The 25,327-nt window shown below is 37.0% G+C and overlaps 1 protein-coding gene across 1 annotated transcript; it reads left to right on the forward strand.

Moving 5' to 3' along the window:
• The first annotated feature begins 796 nt into the window (after positions 1 to 796).
• LOC147494392 (uncharacterized) lies at positions 797 to 2,098 on the forward strand. The gene is made up of 3 exons (XM_086568123.1): positions 797 to 1,059; positions 1,198 to 1,456; positions 1,499 to 2,098. The coding sequence occupies exons 1-3, from the start codon at positions 797 to 799 to the stop codon at positions 2,096 to 2,098; spliced, it is 1,122 nt and encodes a 373-aa protein (XP_086424249.1).
• Positions 2,099 to 25,327: the final 23,229 nt, after the last annotated feature.

Here is a 25,327-nt window from a genome sequence, read left to right on the forward strand (position 1 = left end):
AGCTAATAGCCTAGTAGTTTTCTTTTCTTGAGTGTTCTTTTTTTTTTTTTCTTTTCTAATTCATCATTCTAGAGTAGAATTTCTTTAGTTTAATCTGGAGTTGAAGGTAAAATTTCGACTTTGAGGTTTTTCTAATGAAGTTCTTCGTGTTCTTCGTCTTTAGTCTTCTTTTCCCCTATTTCGATCTTGAGTAGAAGCTCCTTTTCGCCAAAAGTTGTTTTTTTTTTTTCAAATCACCTGTTTCAATCCAAAAATCATAGTTGTCAATTCCAAATCAAGTTTATCATCATCATTCATCAACAATCAATCAAGATCATCAATCAATCAATCTACAATCAAGTATGAGGCAACATTCTAAACAAGGTGACATATTTCTTTTCTCTTTTATTTTAACTAGTATTGCATATTAGGATTACTTGTTTTTTTTTTAGTTTTACTATAGCATATAGTCATTTGCTTTTAAATAATTTAGTGAAGATCATCCAACTTGGTAGATTAATTTTTCAAGCTTTCTTCGTTTTCCTATCTCAAAACTTTACACCTCAATAGAAGTAAGGCTGGTTTTACCGGGCGAGTGTGGGTGCCTAACACCTTCCCACATCGTACCTTGACTCTCGAACCTAATAATCATCTAGTTTCGAGGGCTAGTCCTTCACATAGGTTTTACTCAACTTTTCCTTAATAAAGTTAGTGGCGACTCTAAAATCAATTGCATAGACCTAGGTACACATTTTTGTGCGTACACATAGCTAATGGGAAAGGAACTAGTCTCTGGCATGAGCCTTGGTGTGAATCTATGCTACTCACTGAGAATAATGAGTTGAAACAATTGCTGCAACTTCCAGATGATGCTAGGGTGGCTGAGCTCATCACCAATGGCCAGTGGAATGGTAAAATACACTCATTGCCTAACTCTGAAGTGAAAAGGCTCATTCTTGGCATAGAGATTCAAAGTTTGATGAAGGAAGACTTTGTTGTTTGGACAAAAACAACAACTGGACAATACACTACAAAGTCGGCCTACATGAATCTAAGAAGGATCAGAAACAAAGTAAAATGGTACAAAATAGTATGGGGAAAGCTGGTAGTTCCTAAGCATTCTTTCATAGTTTGGCAGTTGTTCAGTGGATGCCTCTCTACTCAGGATCGTCTGATTAAGAAAAACATATTGCACCAATATTTATGTTGCTTATGTAGGAATCATAGAGAGAACTCATCTCATCTCTTCTTTGACTGTCCCTTCTCCAAGGAAGTATGGTCTGATTTCAAAAGGCAAATGGGCATGGATAGAACTGTATTAACATCTAAGAAAGAATGGTACAGGACATTCAGAAGAACTAGAAGCAATTCCTGTGACTCAGAGATAATTAGAGCTATGATATGTGCAGTTATTTATGCTCTATGGAATGAAAGGAATAGCAGACACTTTAAGAACAAAGAGCACACTCCTGCTCAAGTTATGAACGACACTTTGAGGAAAATGAAGTTATACTTGTAGAAGGAACTCAAGGAGGTCCCAGACAATGCGGAGACTAGATCTATCTTAACATACCTGGGAATCAGCTCCCATACTGTCCAGAAGCAGCCAAGACTATGTCAGTGGAATAAACCCCCACCTCAAGCTTTCATGCTTAATGCTGATGGCTCTCTCCAACAACACATGGCAAGCTTTGGAGGCACTATAAGAGATGAGGAAGGAAATGTCACACTAATGTATGCAGAAGCCTCAAGAAAGAGATCTATCCTTTTCCTAGAGTTAATGGGTATCGCTGAAGGATTGAAAGTAGCAAAGATGGAAGGCATTAAACATCTTGTGGTTAATTCAGATTCCCAAAAAGCTGTTAGTATAATCAATGAGGAAGAGCCAACACCATGGTACTGCCTGAACCTCATGTGTGGCATTAGAGCATATAAAATGTCATTTATCTCTCTATCAGTACAACACATCCTCAAGGAAGGAAATAGAGCAGCTGATCATATTGCAAGGAATCATAATGTGAAAGAAGAGGAAGTTTGGTATAGTATAGGACCTATGGATGAAAGACTAAGTGCTATAGTACAGCAAGATGTTGAGGGTTATGTTTATACTCGAGTTTAATTTTAATCTAGGTTTGGGTCTGCCTAACCCACAAAAATTTCAAAAAAAAAAAGGAAAGAGATTACCATAGAAACATAAGCAAAAACGGCGATACACCTGTATTCTGTTCTTTATGATGAAAATACGCCACCTCCAAATAAGTTTGGGGCGTGGGTTGTTTGATATAGAACGATAAATACATGGTTTATTATACTAGAGATATTTATTCTACTATAAAATCTTTTTGGGTTTTTGTATATTTTTGAAAACATATATGAAATGCATGAAAGAAAAATGGAAAATTTTGGCATGATGTCTCTGTTTGACCTTCTACTCATATACAAAATTCCACAAGAAAAAACAAAACAAAATAAAACAAGCAATTAATATTAAGTATAAACTTAAACTTATACTACATCATACATGTAAGAAAGAAACAGAAAAATAAATAAATCCAACTATACGGACACTAGGAATCCTAGTCAGAATCCGTGCGTGACTCGTCTCGATGTCTAGAAGATCATTCTCTCTGCTGATGTCGGGACTTGGCATGTCTATCACTACACGGGAGCGCGTCGTTAATGCTCTGCAGTATTCTAGTGACACTGTGCTGAAAACGTCGTTGCTCCTGCTGGAAGGACCGCTACTCCTCTCTAATGGTATGCTGTTCCGCTCTGATAGTCTGTTGTTCCGCTATGATGTTCCTTTCAGTTTCTCTGAGCTGGTGGAGATACGAATGCAGAATCCTCTGACCTCCATGGAGGAAGTTAATTCTGTCCATGGGCTGAGTGAACTGTCGAGTGGCATCTTCAGCGAAGTAATCCACTTTCTTGGTCGGGCGTGCTTGCTCAACGGCTTTGGCGGCAGGTGGAAGCCATAACTTCTGGACGCAGTGGGCATAGATAGGACCTGTGGTATCGTCCTTGACCTCCACTAGGGCATCTGTGGCTTGGAACCCCAGTGCTGCATGATCTTGGAGACCAACACTGGTAGAGGGGTGGTTGACTTCTTTGGTTTGCAGAGTTGCTCAAAGATAAAGGAGACGATGCAGAAGCTATTCTTCTGCTCTTGAAGAATCCATAAAAGATGAAGTATTGCCTTACCTATATTCGAAGGCTTGGCCAAGCCTAGCAGGTTGTAAAGTCATCTCTTGAGATACTACTAGCCGGTTCCTTCGTAGCTTAACTCAAAAAAAGCAATGAGACTTGGGGTTTTTAACCCCCTCGAGAAGTGTCTCTACCATCATCATGTCGATGGTCTTTCCGTCTGGGGACTGTTTCGTATGAACATAAGCCTTCAGAGGATTCCCCAGAACTCCACTCACCACCTCCTTGGTGAGCTCCAGCGAGCGGCCATCCTTGACAACCATGATGTGGTCATCCTCCCCTCTAAGCATGCAGTTATAAAATGAAAGAGTAAGAGAGGGAGAATAAGCCACCCTTCCAATAAAACCAAGGGTTCCCATCCTCTTCTTCTAATCTCAGCCTTGAAATGTACTTCAAACAGATTGGAATAGAAGAATTCTTGAAAATTTTGCTCTGGCGCGATTTTAAGAACTCAAGCCATTTGGAGTAGGAATTGATGAAATTGGGGTTTCTTGTTGGAATGGGGGTTGAAAATGGGGCAGGCTGTAAAAATTTGGAGTGGTGGTGTGTTGAAAGTGAGGTCGCGGTCGCGAGTTGGATGGGGGCGGGCGCGAGTCGAATTCGGCGGCTAGGGTTGGGGATTTTGTGAGGAAGAAAAAGGGAAGGTGGGCGGTCGCTTAGGTTAAATAGCTTGAAGGCACGTGCCTCTTTAGTGAATTTGAAATTTTGGCCAAAGTCCAAATGAAATTAGGAAATTCCGATTTTGTCCTCAGTGTCTTGTCAACTTCAAGAGCCAATCCGTGATTCGTTACTTGTCCGATCTTGACCTGTGAGGTACCAAAACGATCATCATCGAAAATTCAACGTAATGGTATAGGGTACACTCACATCCAACGGTGGATTAAAAACAAATGATGGAAAGAACTGTACATAAACTATACGAAAATATATATAGATAACAGAAAGAAAATTTTAATTAATTTTTTTAGGTTTTGAATAAGTTGACTGAAATTTTAAAAAGGCGGGTCGTCTTAAGTCAGATACCCAAGACTTGAAAGTTTTTGAAAACTTGAGTTAATCCCAACCAGATGGTTGAATTACTCTCTTCAGCTGTGCTCGATTAGCAGGTGGCTGGCACATGAAAATCGTAAAAACTGAATTATTATGAGATTGAAGACCAGGGCAAGTTGATGTTTAACAATTCTAGCACTAGCCTTCTCTCATAGCTTGTCTTTTACATGCGTATGAACTCTTACCTAAACCAGGAGTGATTTTCGGTATGTGTCCATATCTTAAGATGCAGTTCTCTAGGAAGTGCTTGCACACGATCATTGAAACTGATCCATATAGTCTTGTTAGATGGAGGGTTTTTGTTTGCTACAGAAGATATTTTTGAAATTTTTTTCAGAAACGAGAGAGATTTAGAAGGGGAAAAGATTTAAACGAGAGGGGAAAGATTTTTAAGAAAGGAAAATTTTGAAAATTTGAGAATTTTTGAGTCTTTTAACATCAGATTCTCGAGACAAAATAGAGAGGTGGAGGCAAAAGATAGAATTAAACAGAGAATAGTATCACTTTGGATTACTCTATTTGTTTAATTCTCGTTTGGAGACGTCTCGTATTTTTTTTTAGTTGACTTTCTCATTCAAAATATATCTCTATCCATATAGAGGTTTTGCCAAGAAGATAAAATTATACGTTAATCTGATATCATTTTGGTTATTCCGGGCGTTTAACTTTCATTTTTATATCCTCTGGTTTTGAAAACTATGGAGAGATGTTTTAAGAAACTCGTACTCAAAAGCAATGATTCTAGATGTTACTACTCAAAAACAAATCATAACAGATAATCTTAGGCAACTTTAGGTTAATTCTATAGCTAAACCCAATCTAGGCATTGACGAGCTTCATTTCGTGAGTTGGGGGATTTACTGCGCAAGACATTGAATGTCCTGACCTGGGCGAATAGCTTGGTGATATGTCCTGAACCGTTGTTGAAGTTGTTCCATGTCTGCCTTGTGCTTTCTTCATGATGCCGTGTGATCAGCTCCCAAATATGCGTTTTATTACTCCTTTATTAATGCATTACAGTCTCTCTTACGCTTAACGAAAAGACAACTCATAACTTTTACTACCTTTTTCAGGTTAAGGAGTATTTCAGATCACTTATCATAAAAGCTGCGTCTTAGCACCAAAAGGAGCATTAATCATGCTTATTATGAAGACCAGTAGCTACTATGAAAAAGTGCTGAAAAAATCAAGTCAACCAGTCAAAGTCAACAATCAAAGTCAATAGTTAAAGGACTCAAATCAGAAGACCAAAGATGGAGGCCCATATCTTAAATTATGAAGACTTATCCCTATACCTATCTTGGTCAAGAAGGCACCCATAAAGCAAAAGCAAAAGTGAAAGGGGTGAGGTGTCTAGTTTAGAATGGATGAGGGCAAATTTGTAATTGGCAAAAGGAGGGTTATATAATCAAAAAGCAAAGGAGAGAGAACTCATCCATTGTATTATTATCCACACCATTTGGTTTGCTTTACTTTTCTAGTCTTGTTTTTCAATTCAAGTTTTACTTTATTGTTCTTTATTTTCTTGTATTAATTTCAATCTTGTTATTTTATCTTGTTTATTTCAATCAATCAATATTTCCTTGTTCGTCTTGTTGCAATCTTTCATTCAATTATTTGCTTTCAATGTTTTGAGTCATTTCAATCTTCAACAATTATATTTGCTTTTCAATGTTTTCATTCACAACTAAACTAGCCAAGTCCTAAACTAAGAGTCTACCTTCTTCCCTAAACTCCCAATCTCTCAACTCTAAACAATCTAGGACGAACCTCAATATTTAATACAACTTAATTTGAAGACTTACTACCATAACACAACTTCACCGCTCCAGAGTTTCAGTATTGGCTTGGTGTTGAAGAAGGAGGGTTTCTCGCTGCTTGCTCAAGCGGTCATTTACACCATCCATATACTGCTGGTGTGCAACCTTGGCATTCTTGAGCTCATCTTCGGCCTGGACTTTAGCCAACACCGCGGCGTCTAACTCCGTTTGTAGGAGAGCACAAGAAGCCCGTAGTCCCTCAGGTCTGCTAACCTCTTTTTCCAGGGCCTCCACAGTGTTCAGGGATGAGAAAAGGCCGCAGATCATATAAGAAACATCCAGGCTCACCTAAGAAAAGAAGAAGGGTTATAATGAAAGATGATATATATAGGAGAGTAGCACACAATATATGAAGTGGTTACCTTCTCCCAGTTCGTGTATAGAGAGGTTCTGTGTTGTTCAAAGGAACCCCCTTCAGCATAGGAGAAGTTGCGGGGAAGGTGAGAGCCGTAAAATAGGGTGTAGTCCACAGCCGAGTTCTCCAATGCTGAATCTGCAATGTTGACGTGATGACTGCAAACCCTTAAGGTGGGGTGAAAGATCTCAGGAGTGGCGGACCCTTTGCTTGAAGTGGCTTACTCTTTGTCGGGACGGCGAGAGGTAAGAGAAATGGCAGGGGTGGGGTTTGCGGATACAGAGAGGCTGCTACGCTTGTGTGGAGGCTCGCTTGAGGAGGTCTCAACAAGTGAAGAAACTTCTACCGCCAAAGGTACAGCCGCGGTAGGGGCAACTTCCACCACCTCATCGTCAGAATCACTAACAAATAGTTTTATTTTTGAGATATCCATGGCTGGCAGTGCAGAGTCTACTGATGGGGTTTCAGGGGAAATATATTGGTCTTCCCAAGTAGAGATGGATCTGAAGGAAGGGGCGGCAGCTCTATTGGAGTGAGAAGGAAGTTCGGCTTGAGCTTTCCTAACTATTGCGGCTAAAGCCTGAGCACGAGCTTGGGATTTGTAGGCCTTTCTGGTGAATCCGCGACCTGTGGATTTGCTTGAGTTACCCTTTGTTGGTCGGGATCTTTTCTGAAGGTGAGGTGAGGGACAAAGCTTTCGTTCTTTGGGGGGCGGTGGGCAATAAAATGGTGCAGTGTACTTTCCTAGGGTGTGAAGCGCTGGATCAGACAACAGTGGAGTTCCAAGATGGGGTCAATACCGAGGACATCCGATTGATCGGGGCCCAGGCTACAGAGTTATTGAAAGATAGGTGAAGTAATCCCCGCGTAGATGCGTGATTTAGAATCAACCTTCCAACCTGTACAAAGAAGTGAGAAAGGTTGACTTAGCGGCATAGAGGGCACATAAAAATGGAAATATGTAAAGACACTCATCGCTGACCAGAAAAGCAAGATGATTAAGAGTCACATCAGGAGGTACTGCCGCGGAAAGGAAGTTCCCGGAAATGTACAAAGGATAGTGATGTCATGTCTTGTCCGAAGAAGTAATTCGTAGGACAAAAGATTGTTTGCCGGGATGGACACAAAAAGAGTGATATCCCATGCTGACATCCTTGGTGCTCTTCTTTATATAGTAGTGGGAAATCATATCGCGGAGGGTTATCTGGGGCTCATGGGTTTTGTTATAATGGTTCGCGGCGTACATAATCCGCTAGAAGTTTCCTATGCGTTGGCATGGAGGGATGTTGAAATGATTACATACTTCGATGTCTAGTAGAGACAACGGGAATCGCAGACCGGAAATGATTTGGCCTACCATACCATGGTTACTAAACATCCCAGGTGTCTGGGGAACTAAATGGGGAAAGTGAGTCACCTCCGACACGTGCTCTATAAGGACGTCATCCGGAATTCCGTAGGCAGCCCTAACTGCTTCTAAATTAGGTCTTCAGAATTGTGGAGGGGGCGGTGGAAGTTTGGAAGGCCACTGTGGAGGGGGCCGCGGTGGAGTCCGCTGGGGCGCCACCATGTTTGTTCCCGAAAAGGAAGAATCTTCGAATTGGGATTCAGACATCCGGGAATTGGGAAGGAAAATGAACAAACTCAAAGAAGAATACCCAAGAGCAGTTGAAAACAAAAAAGAGAAGAAAGAATAACCAACCTGAATTAGCACTCCAATCGAATGAAAGCACGCCAGAGTCATCACGCTAAAGAGGAAGAACGAACTAACCAAAATGGAGAGTGTGGCTGGTAGTGAATGAATGGGGTGACGCTGGACTGTAGAAAAAGCAAGAAAAATGGCAAACAGAAGCAAAAGGAGGAAGAGTATGGAAATGAATGAAAAGAAGAAGAAGAATCGAGCGAGATTTGAAGAGGGGGAGGGGTAGAATGATAAAAGCCGTGAGACGGAACTCGAGGAGCCAGTAATTGGACAAGAGGAAGTAAGACACGTGGAGGCGCAAGAAACGAAGGGTCACTGACTGAGACGCACGTGAGGATCACATGAGATTGCTTATGTATCATGATGACATTAGCAAGATAGGAAACAAGACATGGGGAAAAGAGAGGAGGGATATTCTCGACCCCCTGAACACATCAAGGTTCGCAGACTCAAGAGGGGGTATTTGTAGTAGCCCAATCTGCGGAAACAAAATATACCGTGATGGATTAGTGTTAGAGCAAGACAACAAAGGGAGGAGGGGAGTACTGTATCATGTCTGCGGATAACTAAACCACTGGATATGGAATACACATGTACGAGACGGGAGACCCATGGGAACAAAGCAATAAAGGGAGACAGGGTGTACGAAATCATGTCTGCGGATACCTAACCTCAAGACGTGAAGTGTACTCGTGGGGAATGGGAGACTGGGGGATGAAAGGACAGGTGGACAACTAGGAAATAGAGGGAGGAAGTATAAAAGGAAAAAGAGGAGACCGAAGAAGAAAAGGAAAAAAGAAAGAGAGGAAGCAAGACCTAAGAAAAAACAGAGGAATGGAGTGAAGAGAGAAAAAGTGATACAATGAATTCAATATACTGTTTGACTATTTGTCCCACTTTCTTTTTACACAGAATTGCTATTTAGGAGACTGCTCCAATTTAGTTTACAGCAATATACAGACACAATGTTGTAGAGAAATAAGTAAGTCAAAGCGTTAAACAAGGTTGACAAAGTGATAACCTTACACATGCCATATTTCACTTAGAAAATGGACTAAATCCCTTGCAAGTGGGAAATGGGTGTTATATATATACTAAGGGTTCCCCGTGCCTACGGCCCAGTGATGAACAGTCAAGGCGCAAACCCTTTAAGCCTTTTATTCAGATGCCAAAACCCAACAGCCAGCCTTTGTTGAGTTGTAAGTCTGATTCAATGTCACCCAGTAGCCTTTAGCTAACCATCACACTACTTGAGCTCACTAGAAAGTGTCATGTCACAACTTGTGAAATACAATGTTAGCCATCGGATGGGGCCATGTGAACCTCACACCAAGCCTTTTTATTATATATATATAACACCCATTGCCCACTTGCCTAAAGGGATTTAGTCTGTATATATGTATATATCATGGGCTGCTAAGAACAAGTCCAATGGGGTGCTATATGGGGTATGATAAGCACCCAAAAGTGTAGTTTAAACCCCTTAATAGTATTACATTTAGGCCAATTATGTTTATAATAAATAAGAGTTAGTATTATTTACGTATTTTTGTGTATTTCAGGTCTTGAAGCTATTTATGTGTTTAAATATGTCGTCTTGCATGAAAAATGAGTCAAGATGATTGCTAGAAGAGTTCTTTGTTTAAAGCCCAAGAATCAAGAAGAAAAAACATTTTCAAGCCCTGTCAAAACTGGGAAGTCAAAGTCAATACGGGTAGAAAAAGAACATAAAAGTTAATAGAACATCAAATGAGCGTATCTTTGGACTTGGGCCATAGAATTGAGCCTACTTTATGTCAAATTATGTCAAAATGACCGGATCGAAATAAGCTTTCCAATGGACCCGGCCTTGCCCAAATCAGAGTTGTAAAAATAAACGAAAAGAGCACTGACATAATTTCCAGCAGCTGTGGCCTCTTTAGACATAACCTAATGGCCTTTGGGCTCACATTAGAGGCCCAAAGTCTCTCTTTTTATCCCATGCACGAAAATGTAACCCTAATCATCTCCTATATAAAGAGAGTTAAGGCTAAACAAAATTTGGCTACTCTCCTATTTAGTTTAGTTGTAATTTAGGGTTCTCTCTCTTTCCCTTTCTTTTGAATAATTTAGTTTAGTTTAGGGTTAAGTAATTAGGTTTTTTTAATTATGTAGCCTCCAACCTCCATTAATAAAGCTTATTTTATCAATTCAATTCTCTTTTACTTTTAATGTCCTTCATTTATTGTCTTAGTTTAATACGTCTAATGAATCAATGTTAAAACTCCCATTAGATGCCTATATGAGGATTATTCTCTGTCTAATTAGTTTTTATATTTTATGTGTTTCAAGTTTAGTTCTTTGGGTATGTATTATAGATAAATATGGCTTGTTAGAACTAGACTAGAGTATAGAAATTCCATCAAAGAGATTTGTGGAAGTTCTAAACTCTCACACTAGTCATTCTTTGATTAGAGATAACCTAGAATGATTGGGGATGTAAAAAGACCAACTTTTATTGTTAAGCATCACGTAACATGATAATGGATAGGTTTTTAATACAAAAACTAGTTATTCGATGAAAACTCTTACGTATGTTGATCATAACACTCTCTATACCTCTTCTATTCATTAAGTAAATTGTTGTTTCGAGTAGTTTATTAGTAAATCATAATTTTCAGCACTATTATTCACTTAGTATAATTCACGTTACATTACTCTCTTGTTTTACTTTAGAATTTATGGTTAAAATTCACATGTTCTTGAGTTGTTAGGAGTGGAATGAACATTTTACTCTAGTTGTATTGCATAATAATTATCATTGAGAGTAAGAAGAATTGATTTAACGTAAGGATAGTTAGGTTCAAGTATTTAGTTCTTGAGTATTGATATTTTGATTTAAGTGATTTTATGTTTATCAAATGGCGCTGCTGCTATCTTAGTTTACTCAATAACGATTTCAACCTGTGAAATCTATTGGAAAACCCCATTCTCAACCCACCCACCCTTTTAATTTTTCGTTCTTATTTTTCACGTTTACATTAATATTTTACTGGATATTCTTACTGTGATATTTTTTAGACGCCCGGTTGGGGCATACGACCAAAGAAAAGATGTCTAGATGTCAATAGAAGTCATCTGTCAAAAGTTCAATTTCATTGGTTAAAATTAGGGGGCGCCTGCTCTCCTATTTGCCTTACACAAAGCGCCCCCCGCCTTCCCTTGTGACTGTAGAGACACAGTAAATAACACTGCGGTAAAAATATTTTTAAATTTCAAAACATTCTAAAATTTTTCAAGCATAATATTTAAGGTGTTATTGATTTACTGGATTGTTTGCAGATTTTTTCTAGTTGTTTTACCTAGTGAACTAATACCATCTTTACAGTGTTGCATTTCATCTTTCAAACCGTAAGTTTTTAGAAAAATAGACGCCTAGGGTTACTTAGGAAGTTCCAAAATTCTAATATTTTTAAACGAGTATCTATCATAAGTCAGGAGTTTGAAGTAAAAATGTGAAGAGTTTTTGACTTGTTTTGACGACCTAACTAGTGGCTTATTTCCAGTGTGTTTCTGCAGTTTTGTAACACTTAATTTCTGGAACAACATCCAATAAGGAGGCTTTGTAGAATTCCAATTGCTCTAAATTTTTTACAGGAACACACATGATCTATTAGGAGTTTCCACTAAAAGTTTGGAGATTTTTTACTCTGTTTTGATTGGTTAACCATTCGTTTGTTTGTATTGTGTACCGAAAACTGTTTCACAAACTTTGCAGGGCAGTAGAAGGACTTGTATGCCCACCCACTACAGTATTTCATAATAACATTTTTTCATACTATACGGTGTCTAGAAAACTTAAAGGATTGGGGTTATTTAATTAAGGAACATGCACGCACGGACAACCTCCCTCAATTCTTAAGTGGCCTAGCCGTTGGATTGGAAAGATTTTAGTAGTGAAATTAGTACATCACCACATCCAATACTCATATAAGTGTTCCCGTAGCAAAAAACGTGCTTCAAGGCTGTTGAAGGCGCTATTCATACGCGTAGCAAGGAAGCTCCAGATCACACCTCTTTACATTTTCGCATCTGCTATGAGGACTAATTTCTAGTAATAATCAGGTTGTTTTGCATGCTTAAAAAGGTTGTTTGCATATTTGACTTCAATTTGTATGAGATTAAGATATAGTATGCATAAACCTACTTTACTTGTTTACCATAAACGCAATACCACACGCCTATCTAGAAATTCACACACCACATCTGTAACAATGGCTCAAGAGATAGAGAGACCTCTATCTAATTTTTACATGGCTTTGAATGATGAACCTGAGTCCTGCATAATTATTGCATATACTACGTGAGATTTTAGAATCCCCTCCCAATATATTTAATCTACTACCTGTTTTCCATGGATTAGACCATGAGAAACCTTATTAATACTTACGTAGGATACAACAAGTTATTACTACATTCCATCATCCTAACGTAACACCTGAACAAATAAAGCTAAGGGTCTTTCCTTTCACCCTAGCTGACAAAGCAGCAGCTTGGCTAACAACACAAAAGCTAAACTCTGTCGACACATGGGCAAAACTAGTTGAATTATTTATGGAATAATTCTACCTACCATAGAAGACTGATGAGATGCTACAAAATATTCACTTCTTTCGCCAAAAGCCTCAAGATTGTTTTTCTGAGGCTTGGAATCGTTTCACTGATCTTCTAGTAGAATGTCCCCATCATAATCTTGGTAAAGGCACACTAGTTCGTGCCTTCTTCAAAGGCCTATCCCAACACCAGAAAGAGACTTTAGATATCATGAATGGATGTAATTTCTTAAGTAAAGGAGACACATATGCTTATAACATTCTAGATAATCAATCCAAGAAAAGTAACAACTGGGGAGGTAACGATTACTCCCGCTCCATTCCTTCTTCTTCTACAGCTAAGGCAGCTAGTATGTTTTAGGTTAAACAAGATCCTGAACTTAGAGCTTTAATTGAATCCTTCACTCGTAAGGTAGATGCCCTCTCTGTACATAAACAAGAAGCGAACCCCACTCCAGTCATGAATATAAACTCTCCTCGTTGTAATTTCTATTTTAGTCCTGATCATTCTGACTTCTATTGTCTTCTTATCCATGAACATCCACCACCACAGCCAGACAATGTCTGCGCTTTTAATAACAACCCTAACACACAATGGAGGCATGGAGGCAATACACTATTTATAATAAACTACAACAAGCTATACCTCCAGGTTTTAATAATCAAATTATATGTTAGGCCCACTACAAACTTCCACCAATTTAACCAAAATCTAGGACAAAGCGATTTAGGGCCACCAGCATCGAAGTTTAGTGCCCATGACCCAGAACTATCAATAAAAAGACATCAACACTCAACAAGCCTTAGTCCCAATCACCCCTCCAATTATTGCGCAACTGGCTAACCCATCAAAAGATGACTTATTATTAACCATGATACAAATCCAACAATAACAAACTAATATGATGCAGGCATTCTGCCAAAAGGTACTTGATCTGTCTCCTAACCAAAATAATAACCAAACAGGCATGTTTCCAAGTCAAAAAGTGCCTAATTCTAAGTCAACAAACACTGCCTTTGAAGTAAACAATATTCAGTGTAATGGTAATATAAACCAAGTGGACTTACATGCAGTCACTATCCTTCGTTCAGGTAAGGCAGTTGATAACCAAGTGACTATGCCTAAAGATCGCCCGCAAACTAAAAAAAAAACCATACCAAATACTGTCATAGAAACTGAAGACCCTACAACTGTAGAAGTTCTAGTCCAACCACAACCAAAAGGGAAAACCTTACAAGACCCAATAATAGAAATTGATGATCCTATACCTGTAAAGGCTCTAATATGGACACCTAGTTGGAAAGCGGCGAAAGATAAATACAAGGTTAATAATATTGTTGATCCTTATGCTAAGTATAGAGAAAAACCACCGTTTTCCCAGAGACTAGTTGTGTCTAAAAAGAACAAGAATTTTGATGAGATTAGGGAAGTGTTTAAAAATTTAACTATAAACCTACCTTTTCTAGGTGTTATAAAAAGTCTACCTGGACACGCTAAGTTTCTAAAAGAGTTGTCACCACGAAGAGGAAAACCAACATACCCAAAGAAACCTTCTTAACTGAATAATATCCCTCTTTATCTGAACATAACGGAATTGTTAAGTACGAGAACCCTGGTCATCCTACTGCACAATGCACTTTAGGCGATAACTTCATAACAACTGCACTATTAGACCTTGGGGCGAGTGTTAACTTACTCCCTTTTTATTTATATAAACAGCTAGGTCTCCACGAACTTAAACTGACCAAAATGACTTTGTAGTTAGCCGATCGTTCTATTAAGTATCCCAAAGGCGTAGTTGAAAATATTATCGTTAAAGTTTAAGATTTTTACTACTCAGTCGACTTCGTTATTCTTGACACAAAAGTTGCTCATGATTTTATTCCCATCATCTTAGGATGCCCTTTCATGGTAACTTCCAATGCCCAAATCAATTGCCGGGATGGATCAATGACTCTTTCCTTTGGAAATCTTTCTATGGAAGTTAACATGTTTAGACTCAAGCATGGACAATTAGGTTTGCCTATAGAAGGAGAAGTGAAATCCATTGAGAGTTTTGTATATCACATTAGTGCTTCCAACACTTTCCTTCCCACACTAGTAGATACCCCTTTTAGGGACGAAAACAATATCACAATTTCGACTCCTTGAACATAACTGAAATAGAGGAAGAATTTTCCACCCTGCCTTCCGACCCTATAGGAGATGTAGTCAATCTCACAGTGGAAGAGATAGATGAATTCCTCAAAGATTCAGATGAATACCACAATTATGTGGATGCCAACAACCTAGATAAATAATTTGATGAGTTTCTAAGAGCATGTGATGATCCACCCTCTCAAGAACTACCTAAATCACCACCCGACCATCATCCACCTGAGCTAATCCCTCATATTTACCAATCATTTACCACCACCAATATTCCCCGCCCTCCACCTTTTCAAAAGAACCTTGAGTTTGCATTAAACCTTCTTGTTTCTCCTATGCTTCATGACTTTCTAAACCCATATGGTAAAGAAGTAATACCTAAGGACAAGCCACCTGACACTTTCTCATTTTTTCCATCCCTTCCTTCTAACACTTATCCAGATTCCACGTATTTTCCACAACCATTCTTTTTCTCACGATCATTTACTTGGAGACTCTTTCGTTGGAGGAAAAAAAAATTGCATGCTCGATTAGGTTCTAGGTCCATTAGACTTCACTATCATTCCACCATGCCATGTCATAGAAAAAAATCTTGGTGCTTAATTCTATTTAGGGGTGTATTCCGTGTTAATTATTTATGGAAATACCCACAACTTTTTAAGTTGTTGATATATGGTAAACTGCATGTTAATACCTGTTTTAGATAAAGTCTCGAGTATCTGACTATAAGCGAATCATTTTATTTCGCCATAATTTTGTTTTTCAAAAATAAAACCTATAAAAGTAAAAAAAAAAATTAAAAACATAAATATATATTATTAAGTCTAGGAAATCTGACTTTAAAAGACCCAAGTTTTTGTACAATACCACCTTTCTAGAGTATAGGCCCCAAAAAATTTCAAACTTAAAAAGAGTTTTCAAATTTTGTTTCGGGGTGACGTATTTTGGTCTTTCATTTCAAAACTATTTGACACCCTTTGCATTTCATGTTTATTCCAGCCGAGTCTATTAAATTATGCTCTCGGTTAGTTAGTTACGTAATTTAATTGTGTTATTGAATTATTTCATGAACCCCCTTCTCCCAAATTGTTTGGGAGTCGTATATTTAATTTTAGCACATTGTATGTTCATGTATTAAAATTTCATATATAAATATCGAAATATAGAACCCATAGGCCTTGTTGATTTAATAATGTAATTAGGTACCTTAATTTCGTAAATTTTTACTATTTCACAAAATTTCATAAGCTAATTGATAAGAGCCCAAAACTGTAGTTTTAACCCTGTAACAGTCATACTTTTAGACCAATTATGTGAGTAATAATTAAGAGTTAATACTGATTACGTGTTTTTATGCATTTCAGGCTTCAAAGTCCATTATGTGCAGAAATGTGCTACTTTAGCGAGATAAAGGAGCAAAAGTCGGTTGTTAAGGAGTTCCATGATTAAAGGCCAAGATTCAAGAAGACAAAGCCTTTGTAAAGCCCGGTCAAAAGCTGAAAAGTCGACGCGGGCAGAAACAGCACACAAAGTCAGCAGAACTTCCAAAGGCCGTATCTTTGGACTCAGACCTCGGAATTGGGCCTACCTTATGTCAAAACGACCGGCTTGGAAAGAGCTTTCCAATGGTTTAAGCCTTGGCCCAATCAGAGGAGTAAAAGTGGACGAAAAGTTTGTCAAAGCCAACTGCAGCTGAAAAGGCCTTTTTGGACTGAAAGAATTGGGTTTTGGGCCTGATTCTCTGGCCCAAAACATGGCTCCAAGCCCATGCACGATTTTAGATCTAAAACATATAAAAACAAAGAGAAGCTTAGTTCTTAAGTATCTAGTTATATTTTAGAAAACTAGTTCCTTGTAATGGTAGCTAGGGTTAAATTAGAATAGCTTCTAGATCTAGTTTTAATGGATTTTAATTAAGTTTAGTTCATTTCATTTCTTGTTTTAGATTAAACCTTTAAAAGTATTGTTATTCATTGATTAGATAAATAAAATAGTTTATTATTATTCAATCCGTTTCTGTCATTACATTTATAGATCTAGTTTAAATTCTTGTTGATATCATTTCTTAATTGTTAATTAGATTTTTATTATTGTTTAATTTAGATTAGTAAATTTCAATTCTTTATAGTATGTTTAGTTTTAATTTAATCGGAAATGATTGCGTAATGATTCTCGGCTAAACCCTCCATTAGAGGGGGTTCGAGGTGCCTTGATGAAAGCTTGATTCCGATTATCGTAGAGTCGTCGTAATTTCCTTTCCACTCTAGAAATGATTAGTTCACCATGAGAATGGGTGTAATCGTTCACATGCTAGTTATGAGTTGGTAGAAATGCCATGTGTAATTAGGGATTAGGAATAACCAGATTGTTTTGCGAAGCAGTTCAATTCGGATTACGATTAATTGGATTAGTGGATTAAGTTGAGTTAAGGTGGAATCAATCCCCCTCTAACTCCTCATCATAGAATCGACGTAGTATTCCCGTAGTTGTTTAAATAGTCGACTAGTTGCATCTTGTGGGTAGTTCCATCGTAGTCTAGTTATCATTTCGTAAATCTCTCACTAGACTTTAGTTAAGATTATTTATATGTAGAGAACATTACCATGCGGAACAACTAGGAGTGGAACGAATCATCTACTCCACTATATTTTGATAGAATTGAGAGTAGAAATCTTTGATAAATTAGGCACGTAAATTATCGTTTAGTTTTACTTACGTTTAGAGTTTCATCGCTTTATTCATAAGTAAAACTTTATCTTTTTACGTTTATCACTAATCCTATAGGAGCTACGATATGTGCATGCTTGATTTGTCAATGTATGATATTATTTTATTTTTGTTAGAGTCTGCTTATGTCCCAAGTGCTATTTATTTTTTCATGTTATTCCCATAACGGGTGGAACTCATACAGGAGTTGTGTATATATATATATATATATATATATATATATATATATATATATATATATATATATATATATATATATATATATATATATATTATATATTAACCTTCTTTTTCAGGTGCTCCCATTTACAAGCACGTTTCTATAGTACTCTTTATCATTTATTTTCATTCCATACTTTGGGGACAAAGCATGATTCTATTTGGGGGTGGTATAGAGACATGTTGTAAATGTTTAAACACATATTATGTTGTATATTATGTATTATTTGTCGTTTGAAATGTATAAAATCATAAAAATAGTATATACTATGCACTTAGTGATAATGATATTGTTCCCTTCTCCATGATGATATTAGGATTTAATTTTTGAAATCTCACGTAGTACTTGAATTAGGATTTAATTTTTGAAATTTAGATTAATATATAGGTAATAGGCATTGCATCTTTTTATGAACATCTTGTATGAGTATCTATGATTGTACTTGATAGTATTTTTTTGAGACCTAGGTTATAGTACTTAATACATATCATGTGAGCATCTAGCTAAAAAGCCCATATGAATTAATATTTGAGTGATGACACAAAGGAGAAATAAATTCCGAGTAGTGAAATCACACATCCACTTGCTTGATCACCATATCATATCCTAAGTGAGAATTGAGGCCATTTTTGGATCGATATAGCTAGAAATTCTAACCTAAATATATTTTCCGCTAGTCACCCCACTGAGCCTTTTCATTTGCATTTTCACAAACCATAAATCTTTTACCCAATAAAACAAAATAAAAAAATAAAATCAGCCTACTTATTTGGATAAGTCTGAGAAATAGGATGAGTGACGAAAAGAGAAGATAATAACCTGTGTAAACAAAAATTAGTTAGTTGCTTCAAAAGAAAAAGAAATAGAAAAAGAAAAGAAAAATATAATAGAAATAAAATAAAAAGTTAGAAATCCAAAAATAGAATCAAAGGAGTCAAAAGCCAAAAAAAATGGCTAAGGATGGAAACAAAGTGTAGAAGCAAAGTAAGAACAAGGTTTTATCTAGTTACATATTTTGAAGACCCTATTATCTCAGACTTGTCTTTTTGAATATCCATTTTCTTCATTTTTTAATCAACACCTACGTTCCATATCACCTAATAAAGACATCTAGCTCAATTAGGAATAGGATGGTGTGATAGTAAGTGATAGATGTGTTTGATCGACCTTGGCTTCCTTGGATTGTCATTGAGATTGTGAGGAAACGTGTGCCCACTACACACTGGAGTTAGCAAACTTGAGTGAAAAAATCAGAGTGTTATGTGTCTAGACACACTTCTTGTGAGAACCTACTTAGGCACGTTACCCAAAAGTTTCAGAAACGGACCTGCCATTGCATTTCATAGCTTAGTTCATTGTATAGTTGTTTATCTTAAGATAATTTGATTATTATGCATGTATTAATTTCGGAGTTAGATTGATGATCCTTGTTTAACTACTAGTGAGATGTATAGATTCTGAGATAAAATTAGGGGACAATTACTTAGTCGTTGTAGTATAAATGAAGTTTATGAGTATCTTCTCTGGAAAACTCTCACGAGGTTATAACTCGTCCACTAGGGAATTCCTAGTGGTTTAAGGCCATATTGCATATGGTCAATGCAATCGCACTCTGCGAAATGAGATTAGTTAAGACCACATTTTTGGCCACTTATCTGTTTTTATTTCTCATCTTTGCTTGAGGACAAGAAAAATGTTGTTTGGGGGTGGTTGATAAGCACCCAAAAATGTAGTTTAAACCCCTTAATAGTATTACATTTATGCCAATTATGTTTATAATAAATAAGAGTTAGTATTATTTTCGTGTTTTTGTGTATTTCAGGTCTTGAAGCTGTTTATGTGCTAAAAGATGTCATTTTGCATGGAAAATGAGTCCAGATGATTGCTAGAAAAGTTCTATGTTTAAAGCCCAAGAATCAAGAAGAAAAAGCCTTTTCAAGCCCAGTCAAAGTTGGGAAGTCAAAGTCAATTCGGGTAGAAAAAGAATCGAGAAGTCAACAGAACTTCAAATGGGCATATCTTTGGACTCGAGCCTTAGAATTAGACCTACTTTATGTCAAAACGACCGGATCAGAATAAGATTTCTAATGGACCCAGCCTTGCCCTAATCAGAGCTGTAAAGGTAGACAAAAAGGGCACTGAAGTAATTTCCAGCAGTTGTGACCTCTTTAGACTTAATCTAATGGACTTTGGGATCATATTAAAGGCCCAAAGTCCCGCTTTTTTGCCCATGCACGAAAATGTAACCCTAACCCTCTCCTATATAAAGAGGGTTAAGGCTAAACAAAACTTGGCTACTCCCCTATTTAGTTTAGATGTAATTTAGGGTTCTCTCTCTCTCTCCCTTTCTTTAGAATAGTTTATTTTATTTTAGGGTTAAGTAATTAGAGTTTTTAATTATGTAGCCTTCAACCTCCATTAATAAAGCTTAGTTTATCAATTCAATTCTCTTTTACTTTTAATGTCTTTCATTTATTGTCTTAGTTTAATACATCCAATGAATCAAGGCTAAAACTCCCATTAGAGTGAATTTTATGAAGCCTATGTGAGGATTATTCTCTGTCTAACTAGTTTTTATATTTTATGTGTTTCAAGTTTAGTTCTTTGGGTATGTATTATAGATAAATATGGCTTGTTAGAATTAGACTAGAGTATAGAAATTCCATCAAAGAGATTTGTGGAAGTTCTAAACTCTCACACTAGTCATATTTTGATTAGAGATAACCTAGAAATGATTGGGGATGTAAAAAGATCAATTTTTATTGTGAAGCATCACGTAACATGATAAAGGATAGGTTTTTAATACAAAAACTAGTTATTTGATGAATAACTCTTGCATATGTCGATCAGAACAATCTCTATACCTCTTCTATTCATTAAGTAAATTGTTGTTTCAAGTAGTTTATTAGTAATCATAATTTTCAGCACTATTCACTTAGTATAATTCACGTTACATTACTCTCTTGTTTTACTTTAGAATTTATGGTTGAAATTCACATGTTCTTGAGTTGTTAGGAGTGGAACGAACATTTTACTCTAGTTGTATTGCATAATGATTATCATTGAGAGTAAGAAGAATTGATTTAACGTAGGGATAGTTACGTTCAAGTATTAGTGTTCTTGAGTATTGATATTTGGATTTAAGTGCTTTTATGTTTATCAGGCCGTTAAATGTCATCATTTTAATGGGGCTGCTAGAAAGGTTATAAATTTGGCTTGTGTGATATACCCAATCAAATTTGTGGCATTGTTTAGCAGCTGCTAAAAATAAGTTCTGGAAGATAGACGAGAGAATTTCTATTATTCGTGCGTTAAATTGCAACAATAACGTACTGTTCACTTTTTACTGATCATTATTACTGTTCCATATGTAGACGATAGAATTTTTACCGACAATTATGTCGTTTGTCACTATTCACTGCATTGACGGCAAAATTTCTGTCGTATGTTGCTTTTCATGTTTATTGTTCACTTTTCACTTTTACAAAATGCTGAAAAATTCCATTGGAATGGTTTTTGATGTTTTGGCATGCCAAATTTGGTTGACAAGCTAAAAATGCTAAAAATCGTATGTGGCACCTATTTAGCACCTCCCCATTGGACTTGCTCTAAAAGCATTAATATAGCACCCGTAATCCACAAAAAACGTTTCCAATGTCGCTGCTATAGAAGCTGTCACACCCCGAATTTTGACAGAATTCGGAAAACCAATATTTGTTCCCGACTCTTTGATTTTCGAGGTGTGATGCACTCTCCACTCCCAAAAACCCATAATCAGTTTAAATACGCGGATAATTAAAAACCAATAAAAATTTCAAATTAACAAAAGTCCTCTTCATTACAAAAATTCACAAAATTGATTAAGTTATAAATCTCCTTTCAACCCTCTTTAGTTATAAATACAACTGAAAATATAAAACAACATTTGTCTCAACTAAAAATCTATTACACCTTAAGGGAAAACAAAACATATCCTGAATGCGACGCTAATGCAAACCACAAGCAACAACCAACCTTCTTCAACATGAAACCTGTGAAGACTTATCAACTATGTTCATTTAATAAACATACCCGATAAGCAAACATGCAAATCGGGTCAGTATTATAAACAATGCTGGTGTGAGTAGCTCTAAAATACAATATATACTTATACATATACATACACATACACAATCTATAAGGCAGTTAGTTCCTTCACTGAGGCGCCTTAACTTCCAACAACTAATACGACATTCTTAACTACAATAAGTAAGGCAGGTAGTTCCTCCACTGAGGTGCCTTAACTTCCCGCTAACCACACAACAAACCATACGCATAATAAAAAGGCATTTAGTTCCTCCACGAGGCGCCTTAGGTTCTAACTAAACTAATAACTAGCCAAACATATTCTATACTTACCGCATTTCATGCTCAATTACAGAGTGGGTCGTCTCTACCCAAGTAATTAGTTTGACCCACACTTCTGCAAAACCATATACAATCATCTATCTAAAGATACATCATTAACCAACACATTACCATAATTATATTAATTAAGGCTTTTTTTTCGTGTCCCTAAAATCACGTCGTATCTATGTCTTACTTAGTTTCCCTGGCTACCACAATCGCTTCCCAACGTCGAACATGTACATCTACATGCCTCCCCTCACATAATGAACCACTCTGTGCGTAACTACCCTGAGCGGGATGTCGCACACCAGGTAACCCTCACACGAAAGCTATTATGCAAGTACTGCCACTATTTAGCATAAAATATCGTGTGTCTCGTTCTAGTTTTGCGAACGGAATAATCAAGCCACCATTTGGCTACGCCAGAAGAGCCGTTCAGCTTCACTGAAACGCTAGAAGGGCCAATCACATTACTTACGCCAGAAGGGCCATTCAGATTCACTAAAACGCCTGAAGGGCCAATTATATCACATACGCCCATCACAAAAGCCAAATCATATGAGTTGTGGTAGCTATGTTCTAGGATTTTCGTTACGTAATTTATTCAGGTGTCATACATTTATATCTTAGAATAATTCTTATTCTATCTCATGCCATTATACTTAATTGTACTGAAGCTCAATGTTTCTTGTTATAATACAATCCACATTATCACGTGCTAATACTAATCATTGCACGATATCCAAATATCTCTATATCGAATCTCGAAACTTATTATTTCACGTGCCAATTATATATTATACTATACCATATGGAATATCTCAAGCCTTCATAAATACTACAATTCACTTAAGTAGCAACTCATAATAGTAATCAATCCTGTAACGTATTCGTTCAATATATTTATGTGAACTCAATTCACCATCAAAGGCACGCATTATTTCCATTTGTGCACAATATAAACAGTATATAAATAATAAAAATATAAGTCCATTCCACCAAATATCAAAATGAAATGACTTTAAAAAGAAAGAACAACTCAAGTCCAAATATCACGCATAATTATTCGAGTCCAAATCACAAGTCTTATAAGAATTTCTCTCTTGTTACGTGCCAATATTTATATTCTTTACACATTACTCACGTCAAATCTTAATTCGATAATGACAAACAAAATTATACTCTTTTCGACAATATTTTATTACTACCTTTGTTCATATTTTTAAATATGTGAAAATCTTGAAAAAGTCAACATTCCACAGTCAACGGTCAACAGTCAAAGTCAAAGTCAACACGTCATTGTCAAAGTCAAACTGTCGTTTCCATGTTCAACAGTTCATGGTCATAGCCATGGTTCATGGCTAAGGTAAATGTGCATGGCTAAAATCATGGTTAAGGCCATGGTTCGGACCCAACTAGCCAAGCCTATGACTCAACCAAATGTTCAAATAATGTTAGCCGGATCCACATAACAATAATGACCCAGCCCACAAAATAAATGAAAACCGGCCCATGTATACGAATTATAACCGCCCAAACAAAACTAATAGAAATGAATCCGGCCCAACAACTAAAACGAGATTTCGGCCCAGCAACTAAACCATCTAAGGCCCAATCCCCAAGCCCAAAAACTGAAACCGACCCAAGGCCCAACCGGTCATCTTCCTCCGACTCCGACCACCAAATCGGCCACCACCACCTCTACTCGTCGCCCCTTTTCAACCTAGCGGTTTTGATCCATGACAAAACCAAACAACTTTAATAAAATCCCCACTCAATTAAGCTACCTCGATCTCACTCCCTCCAAACTAGATCACGAAGTTTTCGACCTCCATTAATGGCTTCCCCAAACTTTGATACTCCCATCTCCAACACTCGATCAACCTACCCAACACTCAATCGACCAAACATAACTAACCCACAACCACCACATAATAAACATTATCGAGGTTCAAAATAGTAAACAGTACCGATCTCTATGGGCTGGCGCCTCCATTAACGCCGGTTCAAAGCTTCCACAACACCCCAAACCATATACAACACCAACCCAACATCCATCCCTAAACACAGTTCAATCAACACACAAATAACAATAACAGTTACATAAATTTTTCTGGCCATTTCCTAGTATCGCCATTAATACAGTTGCCGAGCTTCAACAGAGCTTCGCCAGCACCCATCTTCGACTAACAACCAACAATACAAACCATACCAATAACAGTTCAAACAAAACATGCAGGACAACATCTTTATTTTTTTGTTTTAGCCGCCATTAACTACCTATAAAGCTTCGACAGTCAATACGACATAGTTTCAGATTTAACAGTTTATCAAAACGACAGGAGGAAAAGATTATCGACAGTAAACATAGCCAAAAATATACTGAGCCAGAAGCAAAACTCTGGCAGTACCGTAGGTTCGGTGAAAATTTAAAAATATAACCACTAACCTTAATTAACAGTTCCACGAATCCCTCCTAGTCCGAATCGTCGCGCTCCAACGCTCTAGCCAACGAGCTTTTATCTCCGCCTCCATTTTTATTTTAGTTTTATCAAAAAACCCTATTCTCTAGAAAAATATGAATATATATTTGGGTTTGAAACCTAAGCCCAACACAGACTCGGGCCCAGAAATCAGGCCCACATATTCCAAATCCAGTCCAACAAATTTTAAATAAATAAATAAATAAATACGTATTTTAAATACGGGTGTTACAGAAGCGGAGCTCTAAATTTTGATGGTGTGAGAAACTCATCTAAATTTGAGGGCTAGCGTAGTAGCTTCTATAATTGAAGTGATAGACATGCGACATACTGTGCCTTTAAGTTTCTAACAGACAACATATTTTATGACCTTTGTGCCATAATGGATCGAACGGAAAGTAGAAATTGTGTCGTATGTATCGTATTAGCACTTGGGAATTAAAAGCTGCATTAGAATGAATTGCAAAATTAAATATATCTGGGGTGGACGCTAAAGACACCATACATAGATGAGATAAGTGCTCAAAAAGTGATTTTGCACCTATTTGGCACATTGTTGGCAGGTTATATTTAAAACCCCTTCCTATTGAACTTGCTCTTATTATGTTATGAAACTTGAAGTCTATTGTCCAGAACACACGCCAAGTATACTATGGG

The sequence above is a fragment of the Coptis chinensis genome, chromosome 6 (assembly GCF_015680905.1).
Source record: "Coptis chinensis isolate HL-2020 chromosome 6, ASM1568090v1, whole genome shotgun sequence".
NCBI classification, from domain to species: domain Eukaryota; kingdom Viridiplantae; phylum Streptophyta; class Magnoliopsida; order Ranunculales; family Ranunculaceae; genus Coptis; species Coptis chinensis.